Raw genomic sequence first — 17,055 nt, forward strand, 5'->3', positions numbered from 1 at the left:
CCATAATCACTGCTTTATAGCTTAACCAATCTGTCTCACGATCATAGATGATAAAACATTTCAGACGTTCTCTTTTTTACTAAAGCATTTTTCATAGACATTACAAATGCCAAACTGGTTTGAGCATGTGATTGTGGAAAAATAAACCAGACATATTCTGAGAAGTGTCTCAGTTAATGTAGCAGCCCTTGTCAAAGCTGTGTGATTCACACCCATCAACAAAAACGTCCGGTTTTTAATTTTGTCTCTTTTTCAACCTGAAGATGTGTCTTCTTTGCAGTAAAGCAATTAGTGGTTCTGAGCATAATGATCTTTATAAGAGCATAACAGGGTTTAGATGAAAAATCATGAGTTTATAAAGAGTAGATGTTTGTGTATGCTAGTTTTCTCTAACACCCTGCTAATGGAGCACCTGTATGATGATGGAGAGTGTTGTGAATGCTGATCACCAACATGCATTGATAAATTGATGTCATTAGAACAAGACTCATTTACTTCCCAAAAATCTAAAGTAGTATGTTAATATTATGCTTCCCTAGGTGTGTTACTGCTGATCATAGATCTAATGTGAGAGTCTAAAATGTGCTCTGCGCACAGGCAAAGGGCAGCCGAGAAATCGACTGCGTGAGAACATAACAATCTGTGTGTGTGTGTGTGTGTGTGTGTGTGTGTGTGTGTGTGTGTGTGTGTTGGGAATGGGGCATGCCAAGTGTATGTCTGCACACCCTCTGAATTAGAATTTCTTTTAGGGTTGAACAAATGCACTGATACACCATGTTTAATCAAGGCTCATCATCCTTCACTGTCAGAATGTGTATGCTTTCCGTTGTATGTGCATCTCTGTGTTTGTGTAGGGTGTTTGTGCATGGGTTGACTGAGGTTACTAAAGGATGATGGATATGCAGGACGACTGCTGCCTCTGCAAGACTAAGACAAACATACTTTGACTTGATGCATAAAGAGAGAGGATGAAAGTGAAAGGATGAAAGGGAAAAAAGACAGGTCAGAGGTAAAAGAAAAAACCCTGCAACATTTATTGACTACATGAATCTAATTCCCAAACGTTTCCCTGAGCCAGGACTTGCAGTTTGCATAGATGTAATGGAAAAAAAAAAAAACAATGAAAAAAAAGGATATGAGCAGAAGTGCAGAGTGAGAAAGAAACAAACAGGATGTTTGTGGAGGCACAAAAGAAACATAGTCCTGTGTGAGATTTTTATGCTTTTTTTATTTTCTTACTCCCTGAATCTAAAATGCAAAGAACACTGATTTATTTGAGGTGAAAGCAATCATTTTCCAAACTTCACCTACACAGAAGTTCTGTCATTTTCCTTTTTTACATCTGGCTTTTTTTTTCCATTTGATAATGCTGTAAATTTTGTAAGTTTGTGCCTTCTAAGAACTGCTGCTGTAATCATGAAGTCTGTCCTGTGCTCATTCCAGAACACTTATTCACAATACACTCATACTGAACATCCTTTAAACACATTCCATACTATTTGTCTTTCTACACCAGTATAGTGTAATGATTTATAATCTCACTATCCGGTTTCCTTTTAAGTCTAATTTCTCTCAAGGTTGCGAGGTTCTGCATTTTAATAGCCATGAACTGTATTTAGATACTGCAGATCACAAACGTGCACCACTGTTAACTTGTTTCCCGTGAAAAGACTGAAAAAGAAGAAAAATGCATCTACCTTTTTGTGCTAGGCTCTAGTCTTTTTGTGAGGCTTTTGAGGTGGGATGGGAATCTTGAAGAAACCTCACAACCCTCCGCACAACCATCTGCAAGCCATCCTTTAAGGCACTATAGTGAAGTAAAAACCTTGTGCTCGTGCAACGTTTTGTTTTCTCTTTCTCTTTTCCACTACTCTTTGTCTCTGTATTTGTGTTTTTGTTTAGGATGCATCTGTTCAATCCGAATAACAAATTCATTTTCGGTTACATCCCTACACTGTTGCCCCTGGCAGTTCATTATAGATATAAATCTATATCTGGATATTTGGAAAGTAGCTTTGTGACAATTTCTATTTTTCAAAATGCTAAACAAATAAAATTGAATTGAAATTGAAAAATATGCAAAGAATGTATTGAGACTATGCAAAGAGTGTACTCCTAACATGATTTAGAAGCATACCTAAGGAAATAAATCTTATATACTGTTTTCTGTAGGGCCCTTTTGCTACATTAGTGTCATTACTTTTTTAAAAAAAAAATCAAAATCAGGCAAGAGATTTGTCAAATCAGCAACCAAAAGGTGGGGTAGTCTGAGGTGCTAGTACCACAAACCTAAAACACATTATAGTTTGCTATAGTATACTGTATAAAATATATATTTGATTGCTTGTACAAATCAGTTTAAATAAACATAAATCTGCCATGATACTATACTTTAATAGTGCCATTAAATTAACAAAACAATGACAAATTGTTAATTGCCCTTGTGACATGGTCTTTGTTTAGGAGCCATGCTGGCCGTCAGGATTTCAAATGATTATTCCTTCAGTGTGTTTCTGCTTTGTCCTGGCTCTCCGCAGTACCCTACCACTTGTATTGTATGGCAGCCTGTCCTGCGGTTGAGCACCCACTGTGATGATAGAATATGACTGGGCACAGAAGCTGATGTTAGGCAAGAAAGCACACACATGGCATATATACACAGGACCCACACTGAGATTGGAGGTAGTTTATCAGCATGCAGTCTTGCAGTAGACATGTTGTTTTATAACTGCCGTGTAAAGCCCTGCTGCGCACATCAATCACTGCAGGTTCATAATCAGCCCTGAGTATTGCAAGTCAGATCGAAAGCCACGGTTGAGTTTCAATGCATGTAACCGATATGGGGGGTAGTTGGTCAATCACAGGACGAAGTCCCCATGAAACTGCTTGAGAGACATGGTATGATTCCATACGCTGACATATTTCTTTTTGAAATGGCTTGTTGAAGTGCTTGGGGGATTTACACAACAGCCAGTAGTGTTAAGCATATGACACACCCCAGCCTTAACAAATTTAACAGTAGTTGGGTGAACTAGCTAAATATGGAGAACAGATACACACATACACACACACACATATTTAGGTGGGTGGGTTGTGGGTGAGGTATATTTGTACAAGAGATTGTTTATTTTCTCAGAATGGATGAATTATAACATTGAAATGAGAACATCCTCAAAACCTTTTTTTTTTGTGTATTTCTCTTCTAGATGTACTGTTGTGTTGATATCCATAACACTAAGGCACAGATACAAAAGGCTTTGAAACAGCAATTTTGATTTCAGGGGCACTTTAAATGAAGTGTAGCTTTTGTGAAGTATCATTAAGGTAGTATTTGTCCATCTTCTCTGTTGTTTTGGAGACTGAATGTCAGAGATCGCAGACGTGATATTATTATGCTGTACTCACTAGAGGTTGTCTGTATCTCAGCAGGCCATCCAGCCTTCTGTAATATAGGTGGGTTTGCCTGAGCATTTGTATGGCCAAGTGTGTCCAATGGGCAATTGCCTCCTGCCAAAACCCTTCATTATACAGTTACATATGACAAGAGGATGCATCCCTGTGGCCTCATCGCTGTGGGTAGTCAGACCAAAACAACATCTTCCAAAACCTTTTATTACTATACTTTAATTTCTTACTCCCTCACACACACTCTCTTAACAACCCACGCCTAATGGGGCAGAAGTAATAACAAGCAGATCACTTACATCACTCAGACACAAATGAATACTAGGGGCAAAAAGAGCAAGGGAGGAAGGGGAGTGTTGTTTTGTCAAGTGTGAAAGCTGATTTTGAACCCCGGGACAATTTCTGATAAAACTGAAAGTTATAGGGCTTGCTTTCAGTGTACTGTGGTATAGACGGCACAAAGTGTGAAAGCTGTCTGCCTCTGAGACTGGGTGTGCAAGCTGCTTTCGAACTCAGGGGCAGTCCATCAATTTCTGGTACACCTGAAAGCAGTGGTCTGGGGTATAGACTAAACAAAGTGTGAAAGCTGTCTGCTACTGGGACTGGGCAGTGGAAAATAGATTTGAACTTTTAGATAAATTTATACTTTTCACATTAAGGTTTCAAAGTGGTGGGATAAAAGCATGCTGTGGTTTGCAGAGCCAACAAAATATGGAGCCTTCACAATATGTGGAGCATAGAAGGCATTGAAATGCGAGTAACAATTACAAAAAATGTAAATTATTTTTGTTTATAAAGCTAGCAGCTTCAACTGAAAGGCAAAAGTAAAGAAGTTTTAATTAAATAAATAATACATTAGCTCACTAAACTTTACGGTGGCAGGGTGGCGCAGGGTGGCACAGCGGGTAGTGCTGCCGTCTCACAGGTTCAGGATTCAATCCTGAACTAGGGTTACTGAGAGTTTCACATATTCTCCCCATGTCTGAGTGAGTTTTGTCCAGATCCTTCAGGTTCCTCTCGCCTCTCCAAAACATGCTATTAGGTAGATCGTGTATGAGCATGCAAATGTGTGGTGTCCCATCCAGGATGTATTCCCACCTGGGATAGGCTCTGGATCCACCATAACCCTGACCGGAATAAAGTGGTTACTGAGTTTGAATGAATGAACAAATAAATGGCTACGCTTGTCACCTCCAATTTTTCAAAGATTCCTCACACAGGATGTATAAAATAGTGTGATTGATCTGCAGTTTGGCAGGAATGTGTCTGCGAAAAGAAACCTGGGATAATGATGCAGTCTTCCAAACAATTGTTAAAACACCTGGAGAGAAATATTGACTGGTACTGGGCAAGGAATAAAAGAAGCTTGATTGATGTGATTAGACTGTGACCTGTCAAGGGGACAGAGACCACAGGACCATAGAGGGTGTGTGTGTGTGTGTGTAAGGGGATTGTAGTGGTATTGTTGTGTAGCAGAGCATTACTTAAAGCAGAGGAATCGATGTCTCACAGCTGTGAATCTAAGTTAGAGTGACTGCGTATATGTATGTATCTTATCTCTAATAAGAGTGTGAATGAGATGACTTTATTGTTTTCTCACATCCAGTCCACTAGAATGCGCTGCTAAAACAAAGTACATTCCTGAAAGACAAACCTGCTTTTCCATATTTTATCCACTATAGTGTCTTTTAAACCAAGAAGACTTGTTCTAATAACTGAACATTAGGGAACTTTCAATCCTCTGCCTTTCTTTTACCAGTTTTGGAGGCAGCAACTTCTTAAGACAACATTTTGTCTTGGGACAACATCTTGAGGAGAAAATGATAAAATAGCATCTGTAGGTAGAATTCCAGTGCACATATCCATTCTGAATGTGAACATTACACAACAAGCTTTTGTACATAGTATGTTCAAGATAGCTACCATTATACTAGTGCTGAAAAGTTAAAACATTTCTAACCTCAGTGACACACCATGGAGTGCATTGAGAGGCTAGCAATGATGCATATAACCTTGACTGTTCTTACTAGACCCCCTTCCAAATTCATTGTCCTTCACCTACCCATGACCTACCTGGATAAACAGGACAATAATGTAATAATGCTGTTCATGAGAACACCTTTCTCTGTAAGTACAGGTGGACTTTCTGACTGAGAGCCTTCAGTTAATCCGAGTTTGCTGTTCCATCTCGAATGTCACCACTCTGAACAGCGGTGCCCCTCAGGGCTGTATGCTCAGTCCACTGCAGTTCACTCTGCTGACTGGGCAAAACACAGAATGAACCATATCATGCCAGGTATAAAAACAACCTTCTGATGCTTGATGGGGGAAAAAGCAAATACATGAGATGATCTTTTACCAATGGCTCTACCCTGGAAACAGTCAAGACCTCGAAGTTCCTTGGTGTGCAAATCATTCCGGATATCATGTGGCCCCTGAACACCACTTCTTTCACCAGAAATGCCCAGCATCATCTCAATTTCCCATGGAGACCTCTCCCTTCCCCAATCTTTTGCTCTACAGTGGGATGATGAACAGTGATGTTGTCTGAGCAACATTACTGTGTGTTATGGAATGCACAAAGACCGTTCAGTGGAGAGAATATCCTTATCATCAAGGACACTTACTATACATGCTGCATCTGCAAAACCACCTACATTTTGCACCGTAAAGGTTTTCATTTCCCAAAAACAGTTTATGACAAAGTCTCACCCTTTCTTCAGTGGATAGTCTGACCTGGACTGTAGACTCTTACCTAAGAACTGCGGCTGTAATCATCAAGACTGTGCTCAACCCAGGATTCTTAATCACAATCTACTTATCCTTTCAACAAGCTTAGAACTGTTTGTCTTCTGCACATGTATACTGTAATGATTTATAATCCCATTATCCGGTGACAACCAGAACAGCTGTGTTGCCCATCAAGTCTGGTTCCACTCAAGGTTTCTTCTTCATTTTGTCTCAGGGAGTATTTCTCAGCCACTGTCACCTCTGGCTTGTCCATAAGAGATCTAAATCTACAGTACATCCAGACTTCTGTAATGAATTGAATTGAATGGAATTTTGGATGATCCCTTCTACCATGTACTCTTGACCCCGCTGTTATCTGGCTGAAGGTACCTTAATGATAAGGCTCAAAACTATGCTGTCTCCTCAGCTCCTACTTGAAACAAGCCCAAAGTGTTGCTTCATTGTCCTGGATGAACAATATCAGGTATATATGAATGGTTTGACAAAATTCTACTTGACTTGAAGACTTCTTTTTTTGAACAACAGTCTCACGCCTCCACATCATCTGCTGCAGCACTCCAACTCACTGTTCGAAAGCTCCTTTATTAGAGGAACCTGTTAACCTTAATGTTGTCCTAGATGAAACTTGGACACAGTCTGTTTAATTGCACACTCGACATTCTGAAACAAAATACAATAACGAAATTCTTTTCCATAACTGACATTATGGCCCTTGAGTAAACAGCATTTTAAAAAAAAAAAAAAAAAAAAAAAAAAAAAAAGGAACTGGATGGTTGTGATGTTGCCCAAGTTGACTATGGACAGCCTCTTTTTAAAGTAAAGATGGCAGCTGTGCTGTTGGGCAGAATACGATCAGAGTTCATAACCAGCATAAATTTACGCAGTAAAGATCACAGCGCTGTTGTATTTGTGCTGCTCCTGGCTGTCTTTGTGACTGTGTGAGGAGAGGAGAACTTTGACAGAGGGAGATAAAAAGGTCTAATAGCAGCATTTGGCTGTTTTTGTCCTTTGTTCCCATTCAGTAGCTTTAAGCTATCGTGGTCTGCTTTTTTGCCTTTTTTATCTAACCCTGGTCTCAGACATGGCAGGCACTGGTGTTGCTTTTATTAATGTCAGTCACCATAAGAAGCTAGTAGTAAAAATATATTTCTTCACTGAGCTGTGCCAAGTTAATCCTTGATCTTTAGTGGACATTCTGTTATTTTATTCTTAGCATTTTAGAACATTGTTTTAAGCTACAGAAGAAGATTTGTGGGTTTGTTTGGGGATCATCTTATTGCTTTCAGAAGGATACTCTAAACTGTTAGAGGTGAGTAAACAAAAAGAACAGCTCAAGAGGATAATGAGGTTACAGAAAATCCGCATGGAGACAAGCGGATATACCTGTATTGTTTTTCGTTGTTTTTTTCCATCCAGTAATCCATAGAGTAATTCCACAAAGTACTTCATCTGTCTAGCTTCCATATACATTTCCTGCATTTTTTTTTTTTTTTTTTTTTTTTTACCGTTTATACACATCATAAACTTTCTTCTTTTGTCCTTACTTTGCAGGCACACAGTGGTCTAATATTGGAACAGATCATTGATAGCCCATACCACTGCATAATGGCCAGCTCATCATTTCAGTTTCCATGGTGTTTCCTAAAGGAGAAGCTTTGACTTTTGATACTATATTCTAGTAGTGGGCGGATTATATAAGAGTATAAATGAACCAGCGTAGATATTTGCCAACTGTTAGACATTTTTAAATACAGTTGAACTAAACTGCCATTAAAGAATTGCTGCACATACAGTGGTGTGGTTGCAGAGGGCAGTATCCTGAATTTATGTTTATGACATTATGTGTAGTATGAACGATAATGGAGCAGGCATGCTCCAAATTTTTTCACATGAACACCTCAGTGAGTAACAGTCTTGTGGTACAAAATCAGCATCATGGCAACCATGATGACACTAATTTGACCTCGCACTATTACAGATTCCTGAAATAGAAGTTACTGAAATTCATGCTTTAAAATGAAGATAAAAAGCTGGCCAGGGAGTAATTGGGTTGTATTGACTTATATAGATCTTTATGGATATTTAAAAGGATATTAAGAGCATTTTGCACTGCTGCCAGAATGGTTTGTGGCACAGCATATGTGTGTGAAAGTCTGGGAAAACCTGTTAGATGTCGACACTGTGGTTGAATTCTGACAAGCAGCCAAAAAAGACCAAAAAAAAATGGAATTGGACCAAAATTGGGTTTTTAAAATTTAAGAAGATAACACTATTTCTTTTTATTTTTTTATCTTTCCTATCTTATCTTCTTTAAAGTTCATGTTGTGTAAGGAGCCAGGTTAAAAATCACGGAGGTAAAACCAGTCAGTCTGCCTAAGGATGTGTAAAACCATCTAGATTGTATTTCCATAAAACATATGTAACTGTAATCCTATATTGATTGCTCTTCCTACTCTCTGCCTTAGCTCATCCATATCTTCACAACTACACCCAGTTCGTGGGCAGTGCTTCCCACACATGCACACTCACATCACACACAGACACACACTGATAGAATTTAGAAATGAATGCAGACGCCTATACTTTTCCTATTCTAGCTATTCATGTAGCGTATTTTATCTCCAAGAAATCCAGTTCTGCCCTGATTTAAACCAGTTCACATTCTCCTTCTGTCTGTTCCTCTTTCAGTCTCTCCACTTCTCTCACATAGATACAGATACAAAAATGCAAATAAATAAATAAATAAAATAAAAAAAATAGCTCTACAGAAATCACTGAGAGCACAGAGGCAACACAACTCTGCAGTTCCTGATCCCCACTGCAGCAAAATATGTCACACACCACAGTGGAGGCAGTAAATCTTAGCAACAAGCAGTGAATGCAAGGAACATTGCAGTGTGTGGGTTTGTGTGTGTGTGTGGGGGTGTGTTTTAGGGTGCAGGTAAGAGTTTATATGTTTTGCCCTTGAGCTTTAGCTTTAACTATATCATTCAGTAGAGAGGGGGAGGTGAGGCTTTACTGGTAGTGGAAGGAGAGAGAGAGAGAGAGAGAGAGAGAGAGAGAGAAAAGCACCTCTTGGGTGTCTGCATGAGTGCTTTTGGGATTGCCTTATTCTGTAATGGCTGGTCTCATCTTATCTCAAAAGAGCTCTCAGAACTAGATAAGGCCCAGTCAGTCAGTTAGTCAGTCAGTCAGAGCTGCATTTCCCCTGTAAGAGCACATTGCTGACCTCTGATCACTTTTTAATCAGCTGCTGTGTGCATGTGAGGAGCAGCCCATGGAGTCTTACAGCTAGTAGGAATAGCATTTCTGACTGTCAGTCAAACACATTTCTACCAAAACTTGGAGATGAAGATGAACAACATAGCTGAAAATATTTTTAAAAGTTTGGATGGTACTGCTATATATCATGACTGTGGGAATGCAATCTAAAAACTTCTGAAGGGCAGCATGGTGGTATAGCAGGTACTGTTGCTGCCTCACAGCTCTAGAGGCCCTGGTTTGATCCGGAGCTTACTGTTACTGTCTGTGTGGAGTTTTCACACATGCTGTCCTCGTATCCATGTGGGTTTCCTCTAAATTGCCCCTAGTTGTGGCTGTAGGGTGTGTGTATGTGTGAGAGTGTGTGATTGTGTGTGCATGATGCCCTGAAATGGACTGGCATCCCATTTAGGGTATATTCCCGCCTCACACCTAGTGTCCCCAGGATGACCTCTGCATCCACCGTGACTGTTACTGAAAATGAATGAAGGAAATGAGTTCTCAGAGACTTTTTTGGGTTTAGCATATATGGAACTCCCTTGGCTTTTGTGAAAATCAGTCAATCCCTCGACATAATCCTATGATCACTTTGCTCTTTGGAGTCCTAGGTTTTACGTTGCATGATGGATCCTAAAGGAGATTCAAAAATAAAAAGGTCCCTTAGCTCCATAAAGTGTTTTGTGGTTTGACCCTTTGGAAGAACCTTTTATGTCTTATGTAGACCCCGAGAACATTTAGAAAGTCAGGATCACTAATCATCTTGAAGGAACTCTTGAAGAACCCTTCTTCCAAGCATGTAGCTCTATGAAGACAACGAGTTGAGGTTAGAGTTGAAAGAAAGAGAAGGCCTGGATACTGTAATGAAAACAAAATGAAGCATCATCTAAAAGATCTCTTCATATAGTGATTCCAGTCAAGTATCTATCTGTAATGGACAAGAACAGGCATACTTTACCATATGAAAGAAAAGACATTTAGTTGCTCTATAGATACAGTATACCTCCTCATTACCATGTCTGTGGTGAAGAGACCCCAGTGAACACCTTTGGGATGAACTGGAAAGCCCACTGCACCTCAGGCCTCCACGCCCAACTTCAGTGCTCGACCTCACTAATGCTCTTGTGGCTGAATAGACAAATCCCCGCAGCCACGTTCCAAAATCTAGTGGAAAGTCTTCCCAGAAGAGTGGAGGTTATTATCTTAATAAAGGGGGACTAAATCTGGAATGGGATGTTCAACAAGCACATATAGGTGTTAGAGTCAGGTGTCCACAAACCTTTGGTAATACAGCGTACTTCTTGGTCCCAGTGATGGTTTGGTCCACCACAGTCGTTGAAAGGGCAGCTAGCCTTTTGAATGTGACAGCATTTTATCTGAGAAATGCACACACATTGCTCTACACTCCAGGGATCATGTTTATCAAAGGAATATATGCATGTTTTCCCTGAATTTTGTTCTTTGAATGGTTTTTTGAATGGGCTGGTTTGTCTGGGATGGTAAGACACCCAGTACGTCATAATCAGTGCCTCAGCTGGAATGCTGATGCTAAACACAATGCCTCTGAAGCAAGCTGTGCCTCAGCACCGGGGGAAATTTACTCAAATCAACAATTCTGCCGGCTGGCATTTTGTAAAACCCTCAACATAAGCAGCCCCCATCAGTCCTGTCATCCTGCATGTACTCTCTAAAATCAGCAGCATCTGGCTATGCTTCAGGCCACATTTTCTGCTGTTCTGGATAATTAAAACACCTTTTGCAATCTCAAAGCCTTTTCTTAAGAGCAATACATGGTGTCCCAAAAGTCTCCATACAAAGAGCAAATTAACAATTTTTAGCAAAATGTCTTCCCAAATTTTTCATACTTAGTTTATATTATAAATTTTTTCGGATAACATTTAAGACAAACAAAAGAAGAAGGTAATGAAATCATTCTCATGGCTGGATCGGGAAGCTGTCGCAAGGTTGCGATAGTCTTTAACAAGAAACATGGCAAGCACATCACACACTACACTGTTGCCAAACTTAACAACAAATTCAAAAAGACTGGAAGTGTTGTGGACCAACCGAGAAGTGGACGTCCACAAACATCCACTGACAAAGGCACAACCGATGTGGTGCCTTCCACACATAGTCCCCTATGTATGGAGACTTTTGGATACCCTGTGTAATCTAGCAGAAAAGTGTAGAAGGTAGCAGTCTGGAGCAGTCACGTTAGGCTTTGTCCTTGAGATAAGGCTGGTGAAGGATCTTTGGTAATTAACAGGGGCTTGCCGCTAGCTGACCACCTCATTTTGTAATCTGGAGAGGAACTGAACCCGTAGCCCTGCAGTGCTGGTTTTAGAGGGAGATAAGGAAGAGAAGTGCTAAAGTCTCTGCTTTTGTGGTTGAGTAGGTACAGAAGACAGAAAGGGCTTCAATGAAATGATCTTGGGCAGTTGGGATCTTCATGGACATGGATTTGAGCACTGTTCCAAAGAAGAAATTGCTTTTCCTTTCTATTAAAGTCTTTATCGCACATAAGGTTTGACAGTGTTTATTCTATTTTCTGGTTTTTATCTTCTCATTTGATGGATTGGCTTAAAAGCAGCCATTTAATGTCGTGTGTATAAGTCATAGTGATGGTAGTGCTGCAGTACTTGACTGATTTACACAACAACCAACAGCGTTCAAGATATGCCACATTCCCTTTCAATTTAAACTTGACACCACCGCCTTCACCCATGCCTGTCAACTTTAACAAGGATGATATCATGGACTCTGAGATTCAATAGTTTTTTGGAGTTATTTTGTACATTTGAGCCAAGATCAACCATCAGGGGCACCAATGGTGACAGAGAGCCGCAGGGTCATCAGCAGGAATGGTAGATAGAATGATATTACTTACTCTTACTGTTAGCGAAGCACTGATGTTGCATAAAGATGGAAATGTGTTCTCAGTCAGTCTGAGGGAGAATGACAATCTAGCATTGAATAGTCCCAAGTTGGAAAAACACTCCTCCAAAAAGTCACATAACTGTGAACTTGCACAAATTCCGTCCTCTTCAAAATGAAGAAAATCCATCCAGTTTTTTCTCAACCAAGGGATGGTTGGAAACCCATGGATGGTTGGATAGTGTGCAGGAAGACGTAAAACTCCAAAAACGCACTGACTGCTACCGTAGAGCAAGACGCACCCCCACTGGGGAATATGCATATACATTCTAGAGAGCCTTTAATTGGATGAACACAAAACTAGTACTAGTACTAGGATAAATCATCAAAAAATTTTCAGCATTTTTCTGGAAGTGATGAAGTAGAATATAAAACAAAACTAGAATATCTCTAAAACTATTTTTTTTTTTTTTTTTGTATTCCTAGATATATTCTCATATTGGCATCCATAACACTAAGGGGCAGGTGTAAAAAGCTCTGAAACACATTTCATTTGTTACTGATTTTTAATGAACAGCTTTTGACTCCATACTTGATGGACCGTTTCAAACAGGTATAAATTTTTGTACTTTACAGACTGATGTTCTTCTCGACGGTCCAATCTGTTGAGTGACTAGCCAGTCAATCTGCCCTTACTTGGGCTCTTTTAAATTGCTATAAATTTCATGGGCTCCCAGTTGTTTTTTTTTTTATCACTACATACATTCCCAGACACATACACACTCACATACTCACAACCACCCTGTATTCTTTATGGACCCACTATAATGTATACCTATGCTGCTATAATGAGTCTCAAAGGAGCAATCATTCAGTTCGACGAAGGCCTTTTCTCAAGGTAAAGGACCTAACAGGAGAGGAGATGCTAGTAAAGGCACATTAAGGCACATTTAATTTGTCATTTCTAATTTGGAAATCAAGCAGGAGGCAAGGATATAGCTTTTGCTGCTTATGTTTCCTTTCTCTTTTGTACTCCAGAGCAGCTATTGTCAGTGGGATTGAATGAGAGTTTTCACAATTGATTGATTGAGAGTTTTCGCAATTTGTGAAATGTTCCAGTTTTAGAGGGTTGAAAGTATGTGCAGAGAGTTTTATGGAAAGTAGGACATACTGTATATCTAATGTGAATATGAGCTGACTATAGTAAAATAATTAGCTTTTTTATAATAAAATGAAATCCATTTATTTATTTATTTATTTATTTTTTGGTGCAGTGAAGACCACATGCTCTTCGGCAGACTTTACCTGTAAGAACGGACAGTGTGTGCCAGCTCGCTGGAAGTGTGACGGAGAGCCTGAATGTCTAGATGGATCTGACGAGGATGAATCTACCTGCAGTAAGTGATGTGTGTCAGAGCATGTACAACTAATGCTATCATACGTGGACCTTCAATCAGACATTGTAGTTGCAGTATAAATATATCTTATAGTTGACTGAGGAATAGAGAGTAGTAAGCATATTTAAAACTATAATTAGGATTTGTGCAAAACCCTTTAGAATCTGATTTAATGTTTACTTTGGCACTGAATTTAACATAAACTTTATAAAATCTGACTCTAAACCAAAACATCAGTATATTTTTGTTATATATTGTTCGCCCTTATTGTTTACCCATAACATTGGGATAGGAATTATTCATTTAAATGTTACACTTACCATACACTGCTATTCCTACACATTCATGCAATTATCTAATCATGTGGCAGCAATGCAATGCATAAATTCATGCAGATACAGGTCAAGAACTTCATTAATGTTCACATCAATCATCAGAATGTGGAAAAAATATGATCTCAGTGACTTTGAACTTGGCATGGTTGAGTATTTCAGAAACTGCTGATCTTCTGGGATTTTGACGCACAATAGCATCTAGAGTTTACAAAGAATGCTCCAAAAAAAAAAAAAAAAAAAAAACGAAGTCAAGCAGACTGGAAGGCTACAGTAACTCAAATCACCCCTCTTTATAGCCATGGTGAGCAGAAACGCATCTCAGAACACAAAACACATCAGACCTTGAGGTGCTTCAACAGCTCTCTCATCAGCAAGGCATCTCAGTCTGCGGAACTGCCACTATTGTAAATGCGCTCACATACATTCAAGGGAGCTGAGCAGCTGAGCCTTCTGCCAAATTGTGTTCCTGCCATAACAACGCAGCAAAGTAAAGCTTACCTGTTTTTTCTTAGAGGGCTCTGCAACTGTGTCTGATATTCATGTCACTCCCTGCTGCAACCGTGCATCGTCAGAGGAAGGATAATGAGTAGTCAGCAGTATTTACATAGACTGCATGCTTCAAGCATCACTACTGGCATTATACTGGAAGTTGGGCAAGGCTCTGTAAATGCTTGTCAATGATGCCCCAGTCCCAAACAATTTGGGTATTGATCATTGTCTATCATCCAACTCTATCTCTGCTTGGCAGAATAAACAGCTTGCCACCCTGTCCTGAAATAAAAAGTTCAAAAATCCATAACAATTTACTATTTTATGAAATCATAAAACTATAAAAGTATAAAGCCCACGCTGTACATGCTGAATCCATGTCACTATGTCCACCATGGTGAGAATAGCAATAACTCGAACACTCATATTACTGTCACCCAAAGTGTGCTTCAGCGCATACTCATTTGATGATGCAAAATAACAAAACCAAAAGTAGCAAGAAACAAAGAATAGAGCACTGAAATTAGTGTCTTAAGTTCACGACCTCTACTTTTCAACAAGAATAGAAGGGACAGACATGACATAGCGGAGACCACATGAGGACACAGTCACAACGTGATGACCCTGCTATTGGTGTTCGGCAAGAAAATGAGCAAATAGGAACACTCTAGTAATTCTGAAAGAAACTCTTCTATATAGGGAGTATTATACAAAGGAACCCCAAACAATGGAATTTAGAGACATTTCAGCTTAGAAATGATCACTGTAGGATTTATATATATTTAAAATTGTCCATGTTTGCTATCTGAGCCATACACGGTTTTCTTATGATTGATTCCAAATGATTTAACCATGATCGCATTATGTCTTAAGAATGTTTATATAGCTGGATTGAACCTAGTGTATATGTGTATCGAGATTTTTACTGCCGCTCTGTCCTAATATTTAATGTGCGTAAATCCCCATGTTTTAGTGTAGGTTTAACTGTAAATCATGTACCAGTGAGTAAACACTATTTATGTACTAGGAAAAAAAAAACATTCATGTAATAAATAGCAATTTTCTTTTCTTGACTGTTATTTTACTTTCAGTTTTTCAAGCGTGTCAGCCTGTCAATTTTTTATTTACAAGGAGAAGCTTGCTGAACAAGGAGAAACTCGCTACACATGCTGAACAAAGAACTAACTCACACAGTGCATTAGAAATTAACATCTCTGATACCCAGAGTTATCCTGCAAACAAACCTGAACTGTATAAGGAGACTGTTTAAGACAGTTTATTAACAAATACAAGCTTTTCAATTTGAGTCAGGGGAAGAGTTTAAAATTACTCTGTGCTTTCCCAGAATATTAAAAAAAATAATAATGTAACATGTAAGACTATATCTTTTTTATGGACTGATAACATGGTTCCTAATGTAAAGTTCAGTCATTTTAAAAATCCATTTACTAAATTCATGTAAACATCATGTAGAAATCCACTTTATTAGGAACCATTTTTGTGCTTCCTCACAGAATAGTTCATGTGTGTGTATGTGTGTGTGTGCATGTGCATGTGTGCCAATTTGCCAAACATTCCTCAATCTTACTTCCATTTCCTTTGGATTGCTTTTGAAAACTGCTTTTGGCTTTTCTCGTGCTGGGTTTTCAGCAGATTCTTTAATGCTCTCTCATGTAAGTTCTTCTTCCATTCAAAAGATCTGGTTGATAATTTTCACAAAATCCACTCCAAATGTTTCTTGTTCTTTGCTAATGGTGCTGTGGCGCTATGGGACACTCGTACACTGTGCTCAGCAGGTCAGTAATGGTGAAAAATGACCTCAGCTCAGCGACTGTGCTGTTTGCTGTCGAGGTCTTGATCAATGGAGATGGCAGCACAGTCATTATTGTTGCATTAAAAAGTAGTAAACAGTGGCGTGCGTTCATGACTTTATACAAAACCAGCGGCTCGTCTAGGTCATATGTCAGCGTGATTATGAATAATGAAATTGTAGTCTCACAAGCAGGGTTTTAGAGGCATCTGTGGTGTACAGTCATATAACTACAAAATGGAGGTGGTTACATACATGCAATTATTGAGACATTTACTCTTGAATGTCCAAATAGCCATGTCACATTTCATTTCATTTCATCCTATCTCTTCAACTGAAGAAAACGTCAGTGAATCACAGTGCCCTCTGATTCTCCTGATATATATTACATCAGTATACACACCAGTACGGAGGTTATAATTTCATCAGCGTCATATGAATCATGTTTTGAAAGTTTATACATATATATCTTAAAGCCCTTGTCAATGTATTTTCATAATTAGCTTCTTACGTATAGCATCTGTGAATCTGCAATCATCTGCAAAAAAAAAGAAGGTATTTTTAAACTAAGAGGTTAATGAATTTCTTTTTTCCTGCTCAATGTGTCTTTGGCCAGTATTATATTTGGTATAGGTCAGGGGTTCTTGTACTTTTTGCATCCAGGTACTCTTTCAACTATACAATAAATTCCACTGTCCCCCTCAGCACAGATTTATTATTAACATAATCCAAATAT

General features: G+C 39.0%; 1 protein-coding gene across 8 annotated transcripts in view; it reads left to right on the plus strand.

The window, feature by feature from the left end:
* lrp8 (low density lipoprotein receptor-related protein 8, apolipoprotein e receptor) overlaps positions 1 to 17,055 on the plus strand; it is a 179,182-nt gene that overhangs the window by 69,007 nt on the left and 93,120 nt on the right. For 7 of the 8 annotated variants that reach the window (XM_026933516.3, XM_026933514.3, XM_026933515.3 and 4 more), the window contains exon 3: positions 13,563 to 13,685. The exons of the other annotated variant lie outside the window; for it this stretch is intronic. In XM_026933516.3, coding sequence (XP_026789317.3) covers positions 13,563 to 13,685 — 123 coding nt within the window. The remainder of the gene's footprint in view (positions 1 to 13,562; positions 13,686 to 17,055) is intronic. 8 annotated transcript variants of the gene reach the window in all.

The sequence above is a fragment of the Pangasianodon hypophthalmus genome, chromosome 2, assembly GCF_027358585.1.
Source record: "Pangasianodon hypophthalmus isolate fPanHyp1 chromosome 2, fPanHyp1.pri, whole genome shotgun sequence".
In the NCBI taxonomy this organism is placed as follows: Eukaryota; Metazoa; Chordata; class Actinopteri; order Siluriformes; family Pangasiidae; genus Pangasianodon; species Pangasianodon hypophthalmus.